Below are 17,079 nucleotides of genomic sequence, written 5' to 3' on the forward strand. Positions count from 1 at the left end.
AATGAACTTTCTCATTGCATTTTGTTGCTTTTAATTACATGGATTAATAGCCACGAAGTTCTCATACCCAATTACATTCTTCATTTTCCTCTAAAGGCATGTCATTCTGACAATGTTGAGGGTAAAAGGTTGCAGTATTTGTCACTGGAACTCGTTAACCTAATTGAAAATTAATACTTATGCATTGCCTAAAAAAAAAAATGTCATTGCATACCTCATTTCTCTCCAAAGAAAAGGTGCCAAGGCTATTTATGAACCTGGCACAGGGCAGATGCAGCTGCGTTCTTGCAGAAGCTGATCATGGTAATGAATCGTGCTGTGAGAAATTCTCTAATAACTCCATATTCTTTTTGTCTTTCACACATTCATTTCTTATTTAAATGTAGTTACTGTGAACAGCAGAGGATGGTGCCCAGCGGCACATCATATTTAGCTGCGCATAAGCTCGCATACGAAAAATCTAGAAGGAAACGGCAACTTATACATTGGAAATATGGCATGTATGCACCAAAAGGCACTTTTGGGTGCTCCAAAATCTGCTTTAAAGAAACTTAAAAGAACCTCATCACTGCTCTAGCGACACACTTTCATAGTTGTTCGCTCACCTTGCAGAAATGTTTCACTACAGTGGACACATGCACTGTTGATTCTAGTTCCAGTCCATACTGATATGCATAACTGTTTATTTATTTACTTATTTATTTGTGATACCCTCAGGGCTCGGGTCAGGCATTACAGAGGGGAGTGGTATATAAGGCAAAATTTGATGAGTAAGAGAGAAGCACAGGAAAATATGTAAGGGTACAAATCGAAAAATAATAAACAGTGAAAAATGAATCAATGGGGAACATCATAATGTGCAGTAAGAGCATTTTTGAACAGTTTTATATTGGTTATAAGTACTAGCACCACAGGAAGGTGGTTTCAATCGTTAATTGAACATGGGAGGAATGAACTGTAGAAAGTGTTTGTTCAATATGTTGAGGATCCAATTTTATGACTGGTTCATACGAGGGGATATGCAAGAGTGACACTGAAGGAAATGACCGTGAAGTGTACTATGATGGTATATTTTATGTAGCAGACATAGCTGGAGTGTCTGACATCTTAGTGAGAGAGCAGGGAAGTGTAAGGTGTTTTTATTATTAATTGTGCTGGTGGTTTGACTGTAATTACTGAGTATGTAACGAACAGATTGATCCTGAATGGCTTTGACTGGGGTTATTAGAAAATCAAGGCCGGGATCCCATACAGAGGCTGCATATTCAAGTTTTGGATGGATAAATGTTTTGTAAAGTTGAAGTTTAAGGGATGAAGGAATGTTTGGAAAATTATGTTTCAAATAGCCTAACAAGCTATTAGCATTGTTATGTAGTTGACGTGCTGTTCCCATGATAGGTTAGAGGAGATAGATACCCAAATATTTGTAGGCTGTTACCTGATCCAGCGGGGAATCCTGTAGGTAATAAGATGAGAGCTGAGAATTAGTACATGACACACATGCATTACTTTACATTTTTCAGAGTTAAGATTCATTAACCAGTCTTGACACTATGCAGTTATTGAGTTAAGGTCCGATTGAAAGATTTCTTTATCTTCAGAATTGGTAATTTCGCAATAAATTACACAGTTGTCTGCAAAAAGGCTAATGTGGGATTGAAGTCTGTTGGGTAAGTCATTTATATAGATTAGAAATAGTAAAAGAGTGAGAACGGAGCCTTGTGGCACACCAGAATGAACAGGGATGCGATTTGAGTAGTTTTTGTTAACCATTACATATTGGTAACGATTAGTAAGAAAACTTCTCAACCATTAAATAACATTAGGATTTCGGTTTAGTTTATTTAATTTGTAGTGCAGTACACTGTGAGATACCTTGTCAAAAGCCTTGAGAAATCTAAAAAAATCCTGTCGACATTACCACCTCAGTCTGTGACACTGTGAAGAAAATGGGTGAATGATGCCAGCTGCGTTTCACATGAGTAGTGCTTTCTGAAGCCATGTTTGAAACTGTGGAAGAACGAATGGTAATTGAGGGAGGGAGCAATTTGGAACAATATAATATGTTCAAGAATTTTGCAAGTGATGCTGGTTAATGAAATTGGGCGATAGTTGTTAACATGTTTGTCACTTTTTTATGTATGGGAACCACCTTGGCCAGCTCCAGTTGTCAGGCGCCACACCCATGGATAAGGACTGCTCGAAACGTTTTGTTAAAATAATGGAAGAGAAGCATTTAGTGTTTTTAAGAAATTTTGAGTTGATCCCATCAGGACTGGAGGCAGTAGAAAATTTAAAGTTATCAATAAGTTTTCCACACCAGATGGATTGATAGTAACAGGAGGCATTGGTGAAGACAGATAAGCGCAAAAATAGGGCTTTGGGACGTCTGCATGACTAGAGAATGACTCTACGAAGAAAATCATTGAATACAAAGGCACACTGTTCATCAGCCAACGGCACTTCATCGCTAGAGTTTATAATCACACCATCACTGTCAGGGCCTTTTACAGTTCGCGAGAATTGTCTAGGATTAGAGCATAGCAGATTGGGGAGGGTGTGTTTGAAGAATAAGCGTTTTTATTCACATAAGGCCCGAGCATAAGTAATATTTGCGAGGCGATAGGCATGCCAACTTTCTGACAAGTTAGGCATTTTAGCTATTCAGTACAAAGGCTCCTTTTAATTGGCAAGTCTTGCAAGGGCTTTGTTAAAGCATGGTGGCTTAGCTGTTTTAATTACCCATATGGAAGTGTATTTTTTAACAAGTTCGGCTGCTTTGTTTTTGAATGTGTGCCAGTTTACCTGCAGACTGCAATTCTCAAAATTGTGCAGAAACACATCACAAAATAAACATAGTTCATAGTTAATTGGTTCGTGATTTCCCCAGTCATAATTTCTGAGGATCTTTACTTTTTTGCGAACATTTGGGACTGAAAAACCTAGTGTAAATTCAAATAGTGAATGGCCGCTAAAGCCAGGAATAATACTTATATCTAAAACTGATTGAGGACACGTTAAGATAAGGTCAAGTATGTTTCCAAAATAACTAGTACATTTTGTAGGTTGTGTGATCAGTTGAGAGAAATGGAAAGTTGAGTCGGATACAGGTCAAGAAAAAAAGCGGCAAACAGCCATCAAAGCACCCCCCCCTCCAGCCAGTGGCACCGCTTCAAATGTGTGACGTCGCAGGACACACGGGAAAAGAAAAAACTAACAAGAACGTGTTCTTCTGCGCTCATGTTCTCGCGGACTTTTACCAAAATGGCCGCCTCTGGTTGTCACGTCCGTTCGTCGGTGTCGCCAGCAGTGTCACCTCGTAGGGCTCCATGTTGGAAAAGAGATGCAGTGAATCACAGAATAATGAAGCGGTTTCATGAAAACTCGACAGTGCTGAAATTTACCATTAAAATTGGTCGTTTTACCTATTGTACTTTGATGAGCAAACGACTATCGATCGAATTGAGTAAAGGTATGTAATTTTGTTGAAACTCTCGAATTATTTGCCAGCATGGACTCAGTCGAAGAAACCACGTTCCAAGTACTACTCATAGGTGCAAGGCGGTCGGCCATGACGTCATAGTATAGGGAACCTGCGCTGGAGTTTTTCTTGTACCGCCAGCCCCGCCTAGGAGCCGTCGCGCCACTATCTTGGTAGGACGGGGGAGACTGCCGCGGCTGGAGGCTCTGAAGAACGTCTAATTTATCACAAAACTAAAGGCATGCTGCTGCGCTTAGAAGTGCTCGGTTATGATAAAAAAGATTGCTATGTACTCCATTCCACCGCAGCTGTACAAAACACAGTGGCGGTAGAACTCAGCTGGATTCGGGAGACGGGATAAGTAGGTCGGATTGTTGAGCTTGTGGTTTGAGTGCTGCACATTGCACTTCATAACGTGGCTTCGCCTGCCGTACCGTACACGTAAAGTTCTGTTTATTCGTTTTTATCATTTGCGCAACCTGAAGAGAACGTGTCGTGAAGGGCGCCTTTTAGAACTGGACGCGAGTGGGGGCCATTGCAAGATGGACGACAAGTCGGACAACAAAGGGTGAACGTGTCATCTTGATGTGCATATTGCGATCATCTAGATGACAAACCGAGAGAGTTAACAACCTATCCGAATATGCAGTATTTTTGCAAAGAGTGGAGTAATGCCCTAACCAGCATGATTTCAAACGTTTTCTGCATTAAGCTATCGCAACTCACGTAGTGACCGTTCAACTAATTTTGAAGGGGGTCAGTAAGTGAGCTGTGATTGAAAAAATCTCCATAGTAAGAGAATTAATTCGTTCGTTGTTTTCTTCGAGTAAAAGATTTGTTGTTTTTAAGTTGGATGTCTTAGTTTGGTGGCTGAATTACAGCTGAAAACATTTGTGCAATATTTGTTTTAGCACAAGTACAAACTAATAGGTATATATTCTTCATGTTCAAACCAGAACTTACCTATTGTAAATACCGTTGAATGATTGTTGTAAGGCACGCATGCTGCTAACTGTCCATGATTGCTTCAGTCTTTTATTTGGGCACTAAATAGTATAGATACACCGATCTCTAATCGCAGTCTGTGCACGGGGCGGGTGGAAGGGTGTGGGGGATACGTCAACGTAAAACCACATACATCACACCGTTAAATGGTGCCTGCTGCAATTTTCATTCTGTGCAAGGAACAAAGCTTAGCAACTTTGTTGTTTTAAGTTCGCACTGATTTGTTTTGTATTAACCATCACAGATACTAATCTCATCATTCGATGCAGTTGATTCTTGGCTCTTAAGCACACCGTTAAATGGTGCCTGCTGCAATTTTCATTCTGTGCAAGGAACAAAGCTTAGCAACTTTGTTGTTTTAAGTTCGCACTGATTTGTTTTGTATTAACCATCACAGATACTAATCTCATCATTCGATGCAGTTGATTCTTGGCTCTTAAGCTACAGAGTGCGGATTTAGACCAAGGATATTTAATTTGACAACTCTCCCCCACGATTTCACATTGTAGGGCACCGATAATTTCCACCCAACATTTATCAACAGGACAATTTCAGCCACTTCACTTTTTACAGTACTAGCAGGGTGAGCATTTTACATGCATGCTTCACAGTGGATCTCTGTGTTATTCGCTTCGAAGAATAAACAAAAGACATATAAACCCATCAGCTGCTTGTTTTTCGCTGTCGTAAATAGCCAAGTAAGTGCCGAAACGAGACTACAGGCTTTTGTTTCTCTACAGATGCTTTTAACGGCATCGCCCTAAAAACAGTGCATTATATTTCGCGACACACGAGGCACCATGTTAGTCAGCAAATTTTCTCATCATGAACCTAGTTGAATCATTACTGTTCCTCAAATGGGCTGTAGGTAAGCACTGCACGCGTTCAAGGCGCTTAGCGCGCGCAGTATTGCCAAATCCTACTGAATGTTAATATAGCAGGGAGGTTGCTTCATTTTGCTGTGATATATTTACCCTCCACTAGCGATGCTTCATTGCAGGGGAATCTTACTTGCTAGAAAGTGTGCCCATAATTCACCGTGCAGAGACGCTGTACTTTGCAAGCACCCCATAGCAAGAAAAAAAAAAGGAAATACTGAACTCACGACAACCGTTTGAACTACGCATAGCGACGTTATAGCTTCCATAATGCAGCAGCGGCGTGGCTGGTAGCCAAGTTTGCATGCAGCTGAGGAGGTCAGGTTGCTCTTTTAAGCAATCAAAAAGGAAGCTCCAACTTCTTTCGTGCATAAAAGCATTATGCACGAAATGGAAAGCTCAGAATCTGCCGATGGGTGCAGCCATGGTATGGCGAGTGGCTTGCTCCGTCCTACTATGCGCTTGCTCATTTTGAAACCAGTCGGCGCTGGGTGTCTGATTTTAAGCGCGCCCCCTGGGCAGCGCAGGTTCCCTATAAGCTCAGCAACTATTGGTTGGAGCGGGGTCCTATGATAGCTGGATGCCGCTTTTTTCTTGACCTGTATCTGACTATAGATTCTGAATCGGTAGGCTGGGACTGTCAACCTCCCAAGAAATATTTGGCTATTTAAAACCACCTAGTAGAAAAATATAATCAGGAAACCGTACATGAATAAGATTAACTATGTCGTGGAGATTATTTACAAAATCTGGATCTCTCGTCGGTGGTCGATAAAATGCACCAATTATGAGCTTTCTACCTTTCTATGCTTAATAAAACCCATACAGTTTCTAGATTGCTTGTCACAGGGATTGAGCACGAGGCTCTGCCACCTGATCTGTAATCTCTATTGTTGCGGTAAAATTTGTAGCATTTGTTACATTCCAAAATTTCATGGTCTTGTATTTTACTCGAAAGCCGTGTTTTTGTTAGTACTACTGTGTGGGCTGCATATGAATCAAGAAAAATGCTTATCTGTTTGCGCTTCTTCAGGATACTGCATATATTAGTGTACACAACAGACAGCTTATTACAAGTTCCACGACCCCTCTGTGACCACTAAGGTGAGGGGGCAGAGGGCTGGTTGATGTTACCGGTAGCCTTGCTGGATGATAGCGTACGATCAGTGACATGCTTTGTAGTGAATGGAGGCTTACTTGCAGATGATTCAGTAAGTTTTAGAGGCAGGGTCGTAGAAGTAACACTTGCCATTCATGTGTAGCTACTTGTATGCTGATATGATCGACCGCGAGGTTTTGGCAAAGTCCAGGAGAGCTTTCCTGGCAAGCCTTGTAGCGGGGCAGAAGTCTTCTCTGACTGAAATCTTAATATTTTTTTAGCATGGCCCTATTGGACAGAATTAAATCTTCAGTTTTGGAGGAAACAAATTTAACGATAACTGGCCTGCACGAATTCTCAGTGGCTCGACCAAAACGATGCTCGCGATCAATGACAGCAGAGTTTAGGGAAGAAAAAATAGGTATTTTAGACAGCAAGGAGATCAATTTTTGCTCAACATCAGTTGGTGCTTCTTGGGTTCATTCAGGTATGTCTTAAAAGATCAGATCATTACGCCTCAATCTATCTTGGTGTCATCTAGGCACGCATGTAAGCTAGTGCATTCCTGCTGGAGGGTTTCAGTGCACATTTGTGCCGCTAGCAAATCTGTTTGCATTGGGTCGATAGAAGACACCTTTTCTTCCAGGCATGTTAGTAGGTTGACAACTTCTGACAGATGCTTGAAGTTGAACAGCGACTGTTTTAGTGTTTAAGTCGCGAAGAAGCTTTAATGTTTAGTTTAGATCCATGGCTTGTGTACTAGCCCTTGTATCAAGGCCAGAATTTTGTTCAGTGTCGCCTGCAATTAACAGCAACCTTCTAATGACATTAATGCACTCAGAGATCATGAAAAAGAGCACTTCCTGACATGGAAGCAGCAACAGGCAACGGTCTCCAGTTTTCTTGCTGTACTAAGATGGGTAGCAACTAACCTGCACAAGACCTTGCCGGGGTGGCGCAGTGGTTACGGCTCTCGACTACTGTTCCCAAGGACGTGTGCTATGCGATGTCAGCGCATGTTAAAGAACCCCAGGAGGTCTAAATTTCCGGAGTCCTCCACTACGGCGTCTCTCATAGCCCGAGTCGCTTTGGGACGTTAAACCCTACAAAACCAACCAACTAACCTGCACAAGGAATTAACGGTAGACATTAGCCATCCGCATCGCTCTGCTGTCTCCATGCCCACTGAAGCCCGGTTTATATCGGCTGGTACTAATGATGTCACTGTAGACAGTGGTGTGAAGGCGTTTGGCGGTATCTTGAAATATGCTTCGTTGCTGATTACACCATCTTGTTCCGCGCTGTGGCACGTTCCGTGATGAATCCAAGGCTGGTGACAAAGTGCATAGAAAACGTTGCTCTTATTGTTAGCGCACCCAGCAGAGGCCAGGGGTGTGAAAATATACATAGTGAAGTAATGTTAGCCATTAGCTATCCGCATTGCTGTGCTGTCTCCGTGCCCACTCCCCACTCTAGACGCGTCTGCAAAAAATTGAGCCCAGCTGCCAGCCATTGTAGAGCATATACCATTATGCTCGGGCATGTCATGTGGCATAATGATATCACACACTCCGTCAAACAGTTGAATTAATTTTGTGACATGCACAGAGTTATGGGGAATAATTGTCTTCATCAGCTTTCATCCCACTACCGCACTCAGCTATGTCATATGGTCACATCTTATCCACCAATCATCACTAGGCTATACCACATGGTCACATGACGTCAAGTACCCCATCTGCCAATCAGCTCAATCAGCTAATTTTACAAGACAGTGCCATATCTGCCAGGTTTTTCCTCCAATGACGGTTTAATGCCGATGCAATAAAAATCATGGCTGAGCCACATCTTTTTTTTTTTTTTTTTTTTTTTTTTTTTGTAGAGCTAGCTCCGTATTTGAGGTTCTTTTTTGTCATATTTCTCTAACTGTTGATTTGCAGTATCTTCAGAAGTTGGAGGCTGATGTACGGGATCTTACTGCTGAGAATTGCAGGTTGAAAGAAGAGAATGCTGAACTTCGTCGAAGGATAGCTCAGCTGGATGCTGACGTAAGTGTCTGCTTTTAAAATTGTCGATGATTGTTTTGGGATTGGCTTTTTTTAAACACAAAGTATTGGCTCATTTCATATTTTTTGAATCTAGCATCCCTTCTCCCCCTCACTCACTTTGGGCACCGCACTCGAGAAACAAAGGGGTTGCCTAGAATGAGTAACTGCGGTATTTTTAAAAATCATCTTAATCAACTACTCTTTCAATAAAATTTATGTAGCTGAGTTAATGTCATCCTCATTATTGCCACCATATGCCCCCAAGGTGATGCTCCTGTCATTGCATCACCGTGCAGACTTCATTTTGTGTCCCTGATGTCGGGAGGTTTTCAGATGCAGTGAGAAAGCGAGACTACCGTATGAAAAAAGATCAGGTTTTAAACTGTTGTATTATGTTTCTGAATAGCACAGCTGAATATTTATTTTGGAACGGAGCTTTTGATTGCTGCTGAAAAATTTATAGATAAAAGTTGGTAGACTGTTGCTGTAACTAAAACTGGAAATGATCATGGGCATGACTGAAGTGTTGCCAGAGTACAAAGCATTTGTAAAAAAAATTACAAGACTACATCTAAGTCTGCCGAAGAGTGGAAATGGCGTAAGCTACTTTACAGGACTCTTTTTGCTGTGTCATTTTTATCCCTACATTATATCACTATAGTGCTGCTATTTACTAACCTCGATGTCATTATTGTTGCTACTATCGTTATTGTCATTATCACTAACTTCATTGTCGTCCTTATCGCTACTACACCCTCATGACACAAAGGAGAAAGTCGAGCATGGAGTAGTGGTTAGCATGCTCGGCTGGGAATTGGAGGGATAAAGTTTTGATTCCTGGTGGAGGCAGACTTTTCTGTACTTTCATGCGGCGGGTACACTCATGCGACACATCCAGCGGACGGACACAAATGTCTCCATGAGCTTAGGCATTTGCCTTAAAATCGGCCATTGTGCTTCTTTTCATAAGAGTCTGCTTGTTGTTGAGGAAGTTCATGCTTGCACTGGCAGTAAGTTTGAAGAGCTCAAGAAAGAAACTAAATGGGACCTATATCAGCTCTACTGGTGTTACATACAGTAGTACCTCAATGATATGAGTCTCAAAGGGTGATCAGAAACAATCCTAATCATCTGAAATCTGCATAGATGATAAGGATAAGGATAAGAATAAGGAAATAGATCTGCATAAGCACAGGAAGTGCATTTATGTAGATCTATTTTCAGCTGATGGGATATTTTTATGGCTGCACGCTGCTGCTAACTCTCGACTCCACCAATAGGGGGGCCACACATTGCTGCTCGTTGCTCATGGTGTGTGCCATACAGTTGGCGATCCCAACATCTGCAATGTGCAGGCATGTTTTGATGGTGCAGTTGCAGCTTGCATGTTCGCATCATCTGCAGTGGTGTGTGTGAATATCTGCGGCAAAATCACATTCCTGCACTTCGTATATAATGCACCCTGGCCAGGGAATTTTAGTATGTCGCATTAACCTGAATCTTGTCAAGATTCTACTGCCTTAATGGTTTTTGCCTAACTGTTTCTAAGAGAGATTGCTGGTCACTTTTCGGCAGTAATTTACACTTCTATTCGACAGAAGTCCTCTCAGTCTAGGACTCCTTCATAGGCAAGTCAAGCTTGACTCTAATTATAGTGGTGATATGGTCACATAAATACTTGTGTTCTGCACAGCCCAGTTGTTTACTCAAATGTGCCTCCTAACACAGCTGTCGCCTAGTCTACTGTTTCCATTCTTGAAGATTTAAAAGCTTGTTTCTGAAAGATGTAGTGATGGCCATAATATTATGAGGTACACTTTGGCAGTCACTCTTGTTGCAGCTTAAGCAGCGAAAATTGAGAAATACTTTATGCATAGCAAAAGAACTGTAAGTTGAGCTAGTTGGTGCATCATTTTTTTAAAATACACAGCGCAACAAACATAGGACAAGCGAGTAGACGGGAACGTTATGCATATGTTAGCACATGCCTCTGGCGTACCCCCATATGGATCCAAGAAACTGTTACATGTCCTTTACAGAACATAGGAAAAAATGTCAAATGTCTAAGCATGCTCGGTGATATTTTGGCCGAATCTGTACAGTGAATAAGCAGCCGAATCATTTTAAGGCTGTTTACGGCGAACTTGTGGAACTGAGTCAAATAATATTTTTGGTTCTAGAAGGGGAAAAAAACAAACTACTGGGTATGCTGAGTATAAATTCAATGTGTGCTGAGTATAAATTCAATGATATTATTTTCAGGTAAAAAGAAAGATGGTGTCCCCTAAAATCGGGAAGACCACAGCAGTTATGGCTATTATGTTTATGCTGACTGTGAACATTGCTCCTTTTGGGTAAGCATTCTGTGTATTGTCTTCACTTGACTGCTGGGGCACTATGCAGGCACTGCCATGTTTGCATGATTTGTGCCACTTATGTAACCATGTCATGTGTGAATGAATTCTATATCATTGAGCTCGAAAAATTGGAAAGACCACAGCAGAAGTTGTACATTTTAAATTTGTATTTGTTCACCAGTTGTGAAAAACTTAAGCCAAACTAATGAGGCTATTAGCTATTATTGCATGGTGCCAAACTATATTACTCTGATAGGTAAGTGAAATATTTAATAGGTGAATTGATAGTCCTCTTAAATGTAGTTACTGAGATTTTTCGGACGCCTGATTTTCCGAGCCTGCCTGATTATTCGAACTCTGCCATGGCACTGCCACATGCTTCGTAGAGTTAACGTAACACCGACCGAAATTTTGAACGTTTGAAACCTTTCTCGCTTCGTTTCTCTGGTCTATTTTTCTCGATCGCAGGTCAAAAGTTATGAAAAATTGCCACAACATCGCTGCCATTTTGTTATTCTGCAACCTCGAACCTGCGTTGCATGCGTCCACATACCTGCTATAATCTCGATAGCGTGCAGCGGCACTGCGGTGACATGCGCTGCTGACTCTCTCACTCGAGGCGCGGCCAGACTTGAGCGGTGGCGTGCGCCGCTGCGCAGCGCTAGTCTGGCCATGCTCACAGCTTCACGGAAGCCATGATATATAGTGATGTTATAGAAGCATGCTCGCGCTGACTAGCCCTGTTCTCTGTGGGGCGCACCTCCTTCGCCACCCTACCTCCATCAAATGCTGCCAGCTGACAACAGACCTGGTTTCACTTTTTTTTGCAATATGCCGGGTGTCCCAACTAAACATTATTTCCGAGACAGTTTTTCTTTTCAACTCCAAACTGTTGCTGTAGCTTGTGAGACAGCGTTACTTTTTGAAGTGAAAGCTTCACCACGCCAGTTTTTTGAGCCGTCAGCGTCACTGAGGTTTTCACCTCCAAGTGACATTGCAGCCACTGCGCCTTTCCTTTTTATAAACCAATTTACAAAGGAAGCGGAAGCCTGGCAGATTCTGCACCTTTCCGTCCTTATAAACCAATGTAAAATATACGAGAAAAAATATCAAAACATGATCTTGACCTGATGAGATGTAGGTAAAGTGGGCTAGAATTGGGTAATGGGCTCACTCCTCAGCCAGCGCCATACATTGTGATGTCAACAGATTATAGTTCTGTGTGCCTTCGCGAGGGGTCGCCACCGCCACCTTTAATGTATCAGTGCGTATTGGAGAGGCTGTATCTTGCTGCAGTTTGCCTTTGCGTGCCTTCGCCCCTTTGCTGTGCGATATTAATTTCTGTGTGTGTATTCTCAGCATTGTGAAGACTTTGTTTTGCGGTGGGCGATGTGACCCAACAAACTGTGGCTTCTACTGCGAAAATGCTGCACCGATGAAAAAACCATTTCACCAGGCTGCCGTACAGGCTATACGTACTTAAAGGCAGTCAATGTTAAAGATGCGGCTTTCGGAAAATAATGAGAGCAGATATATATCCTCCCTAATGGATATAAATTCATGGCCTCCAAAACCAGTCAGGACCCCTTAAAAAACGTATTTCTTGTTATCCGACAATCACCATGGCAACAACCTAGTTTTTGAGTTGTCTTTCATTCTGTGGCCTTGTGGTAACAATAAGCCAAGGAAAGTGCAAGCAGGACCAGCTAGCCTCATTGCAGACATGCTGTCACAGGAAGCACAAAAGCAGACACGAGTGTAAACACGGAGGATCAGCCAGTTACTGCACTGGCATCTGTTGATCACACTCAGCATATAGCTGAAGTGATTCTAGGCTGATATTTTAGATTCTGGATATGCTGCTAAAAAGAGTCCAATGAAAATGTATTGCGGAGCTTGTACGTATACAAACAAGTCTGCCAACCATGGCGTCGCCTGGAGAAAACTTTCAGCTTGCTCGGTACAACCTTCAGAGACAGACTGGTTGCTCTACTCGTCAGCTCAGCTGTAGAGCTTCTTGAGCAAGCTCAAAAATATTTTCACGAAGTGTTTTTCGTGCCGCGAACTGCATTCGGGAAGCAAATTAATTGATGGACTTTGAATAGTAAAAGATAAGCTCTCGCAAGTAATCGAGTGCTCACAACATGCCTCGTGTCCCTCAGTTAATGGTAGATTAATGGTACAATAATAATGGTAAGAGTTAATCAAGACAGCCCATCAATACAGACATTAAGGCTCAAGAGTTAATAAACGTTTTCACCACCACCTTAATGTTACAATGGTAGAAGTGGCGAGATGTTCAAAGAGGCGGTGGACACTGGCAAATCAGTTTGGACAGAGTGCCGTGAAAAAAAAAAAAAGAAAGAAAAGCTACAGTTGCTGTCTTCGTGGGAGCAGTGAAATCGTCTGGTGTGCGCATTAGTTTAAAAAAAAAGAAATTGGAGGGGTTTAAGCATTGCTTGAACCTAGTGATGGAGTGAAAGCTGTGAATGTTAGTTTTTCAAGCTGCTTGGTAAGTAAAGTGTTTTTAGTGTGAATTTGTTTTTTCAGACCGCCTGGTTTTCGGGACGCTTTTTTTACCCCTTGAGGGTTCGAAAAATCGGTCGGCGACTGTAGTTACACCATTATAACTGGTCACAATCCTTTAAATCTGTGTTGGTGGACCAGAAACATGTTAACTGTTAACCGATTATTATTATAATGGGTGGTCTCTGCAGAACTCGACTGAGTATGAAACTGGTTTCACCAACATTCAGTTATTTCTTTTGTGTGGAAATGAAATTGCAAAATGCATAGCAAATTCATTTTGTTTAGCTGTAATGTGTATTTGTAGGCCTTTCGGTGGCCCCATTTAGTTGCAGGCGAAACGCAAGGCAGCTCTGTCTGGTGTGATGAGAACCCCAGGCAGTTTTTATCCGTTGAAATTATCTGGATCCTTGCACTATATACCATCCTTCATAGCCTGAGTCGCTTCGAGGTGTTACACCCTATAAAAATAAACATGAATGGAATAGTTGAAGCAGGGCTTAGCTAATCTGCTGGTGGAGAACATCTTTGCAGAAATTAGACTGATGCTTATGATATGTGCCGCTGAATGTTCTATTCTCATCCACTGATGCTGGAATGCAATATCCACGTAAGCGCCCTTTCCAGCATCCACGCTGCTGGCTTCGTCTTTCGAGTTTCATGTGTGGTTGTGTTTCTTGGCCTTTAATGTTCTCATGGCTGCTATAATGCCAGTAGTATTCCATTTGTGTTTCGAGAGCTGAACTCTGAAGATTGGCTTTCTTCTAGAACTCGTGTCTTGAGTTCTGCTGAAACGTTTGGGAACTCTAAATTATAACTGTCATTTTGGATGTCTTGCTTGGTGGTTTGTGGTGTTATCTTCATGAGAAGCTTAGCAAGTGCTCTGTGTGCTCAATGCAGGGTCATGCCCCACTTTCAGCTTATATGATTGCATGCTTAGGTTACTATGACTGGAATTTAACTCCGTACTAGCAGCTAATTTAATTGATAAAAGAAACCTTTTATTTGGTCAGAGTAGTTTCATTTACAGGTTGTGGTACCATTGATACATCATAGGTTTCTTTCATAAGGATGTAGTTTGTACTCGCATGAAGCTTGTTTATTACTTACACTCTGAAGTGTCACTCTGAATCTAAAATGTTCAGCTTTCAGTGTGCATGAGCATGAATTACACTTTTTGTAATTTTGTTTTCCAGATCAAGCAGGGGCCTATTAGGTGTAGGGGGTGTAAATGACCAAAGGAGGCTTAGGCTGGTGTAGCATATTGTTTTGTTTTTCACTTTTATGATTAGTGTTTTCACTCTCTGTGCGTGTCAAGAGAGTTCACACCCTACATATCTTCTGCACCATTGACTGCAGCCTAGCAATGTAGTTTGTGGCATTAGGGTGAGTCTTGAATAAGTAGAACCTGTATTATTTAAAGCCTGTATATATATATTTGATGATGGCACTTCCTTGACAAGTGACAGGGTTAATCTAGCTTAAAGCTTTTCTACAGATGTTTTTTGGCATTTGTGTAATGTTTTTAAATTGGTGTTTGGCTAGTTGCGCAGTGCAAACTGTAAAACACTGCAATTATCAGTGAAAAAAGTTCTCAAAACACACAAGATTATAGAACCAAAAAGGCGCAAATTTTATTGATGAAGTAATGTTATCTACAGTTGGTTGTAAAAGGTACAAGCATTTAGACAGACTGTAATCAGCCATGTCAGTGTGCTCCTTTATGTTGACAACATGCAGTTTTAAGAATGCTTACTCAGCATTAGCGCTTAACACAGGAAAACCTAAAATGTCCAAAGGCACCTGGGCTAGTACTGGGCATGCATGCAGTTTCCAAAACAAACGAGGGTTGACAACAGCGGTCACAGTGTACTGGTGATAAGTGCGGAACCTAGACTTGAGCTTCTTTTTGCACTCTTCCCACACTACGAGTCTGCAGATCTGTTTATGGGGACTTATGTTGAATTCCAATGGCAGATTGCGAGTGCTTGGTCGGATCACAAATGGAGTGCATCGCTCCGATGTAGACCCCTTTCTCCACATTTGCTATTGGAATGCGTTTGTTCCCGTAAGAGCATGCCCCCTGGTGGATGTAAGCCAATCAACGTGCTGAACTAGTTCTCATGGCTCAGCCTTCTGCAATGGTCTCCTTCGGTTCCCTTCACTCTGTTGCGAGCACATTTTTGCAGCTGTTGTCAAAACGAGCATACCTAACTGCATGAATGTTTGCATTTGTGGTAAAGCATTATTAAATTTTGGATTGAAACTAATACGTTTTTGAAGCGGCAGAGGTTCAGTTTGAAAAACTGCCTACTCTGAGTGCAACGCGACGGCATTTTGAAAGAAATGAATGAAAGTTTTTCTTCCTTGCAATAATTCAGAGGCTCATTCGGTATAATGCAAATAACGTAAAGAACACTTGGGAACACTGTTCTGACGTCGGCTAAGATGCGGAACTGTTTACGAGATTCGCTGCTGCACGGAGTGATCCGATATCCACACCTGATTCCATTCTGCCATTAGAATATGACTGTCCTAGATAGAGCAGAAAAATTTGATCTGGATCTGCCATTGGAATTCAAGATTACTTCATCCAGCAGCTCTCCTAGTAGGTCTTCTACTACTACTTCCACATAGAATGCGGAAGTGTCATCTGGGAACAAACTGTTATTATGGTTGGAAAACAAGCCTTGGGGAGAAGCTGACTTGAAGAGTTGCACAAATATCCATTCCTGTATACAGCAACAGAAATGCTAGCGGGCATAATTTGGCAGCCAACGTTGCAGAGCCTAGAGCTTAGCTTTCCCCCACCCCCTCTCACCCTTGAACTTTTTGTGCCTGCTGGCTTGTTTCTGTACTCTCAGGGGAAGGAAGAAATAGGAATTTTTCTGTTGAGAATGTGTCGTAGGCTAGCATGAACATACCAAAAACCTGCATTTTTTCAGTTTTAACCTATATTGTAATTTTTTTGCCAGTGGATGTTTGAATGTTTTTTGGTCAAAACAAGAAAGTATGCTGCCCAGTTTCAAGTTATTGGGTACCTGTGGCCATTTGTCAGTATTCAAGGAGAATTGCTGCATAAAAAGTGAGGTTTTGGGTCTTTCAAATTTAGACAATTGAATTCACACCTATAGCTTGTAAAGCAGGCCATTCTTGACTGTGGTGTTCAGTCCATGCCCTTCTCATCTACTTGCCTATCTAAAATAAAGCAGTCAGTTGTATCTTGTCACTAACTTCTACATTGAGGGAAGTTGCTTCCTACAAAAAGAACTGCACGAAAACTAGCAGAGGAAAATGTACTGTGTGGCTGTGGGACACTGATCTTCCGAAAGCGTGTTATGTTGAAGCTGCCTCTTCCCCTCTAGGGGTTTTCATTTTATTTTTCTGGTGTCGTCATGCTGGCCACAGAGACAGATGATTGGGTGGGCAAGCCTTCTGGCACAGCACATAAAGCACTGCTCTTGCCTGGTCAATTATATCGCCACTGCACATTGTCTTTATTTTCAGCACCTGGTATTGTGTCTCAGTAGTTGTGGTCAGCTGCCAAGCCCAAATCTGCAGTATCAGATCTTTCTCATGGCAGTCACTTTTCAGTGAAAGCACAGTACAAAAATACAAAATGCTTGTGTGCTCTGCAGCAGTGTCGAGGCACTTAAAAAAAATAACCTCACATGATTCTTGAAAT

General features: G+C 41.8%; 1 protein-coding gene across 1 annotated transcript in view; it reads left to right on the top strand.

The window, feature by feature from the left end:
* Atf6 (bZIP_ATF6 domain-containing protein ATf6) overlaps positions 1-17,079 on the top strand; it is an 80,430-nt gene that overhangs the window by 39,603 nt on the left and 23,748 nt on the right. Inside the window, 2 exon segments of the mRNA XM_084588856.1 lie at positions 8,404-8,511; positions 10,774-10,865. Of these exon segments, the coding sequence (XP_084444982.1) occupies positions 8,404-8,511; positions 10,774-10,865 (200 nt within the window).

The sequence above is a fragment of the Amblyomma maculatum genome, chromosome 1, assembly GCF_055883805.1.
Source record: "Amblyomma maculatum isolate TAMU_Amacu chromosome 1, ASM5588380v1, whole genome shotgun sequence".
Taxonomy (NCBI): Eukaryota; Metazoa; Arthropoda; class Arachnida; order Ixodida; family Ixodidae; genus Amblyomma; species Amblyomma maculatum.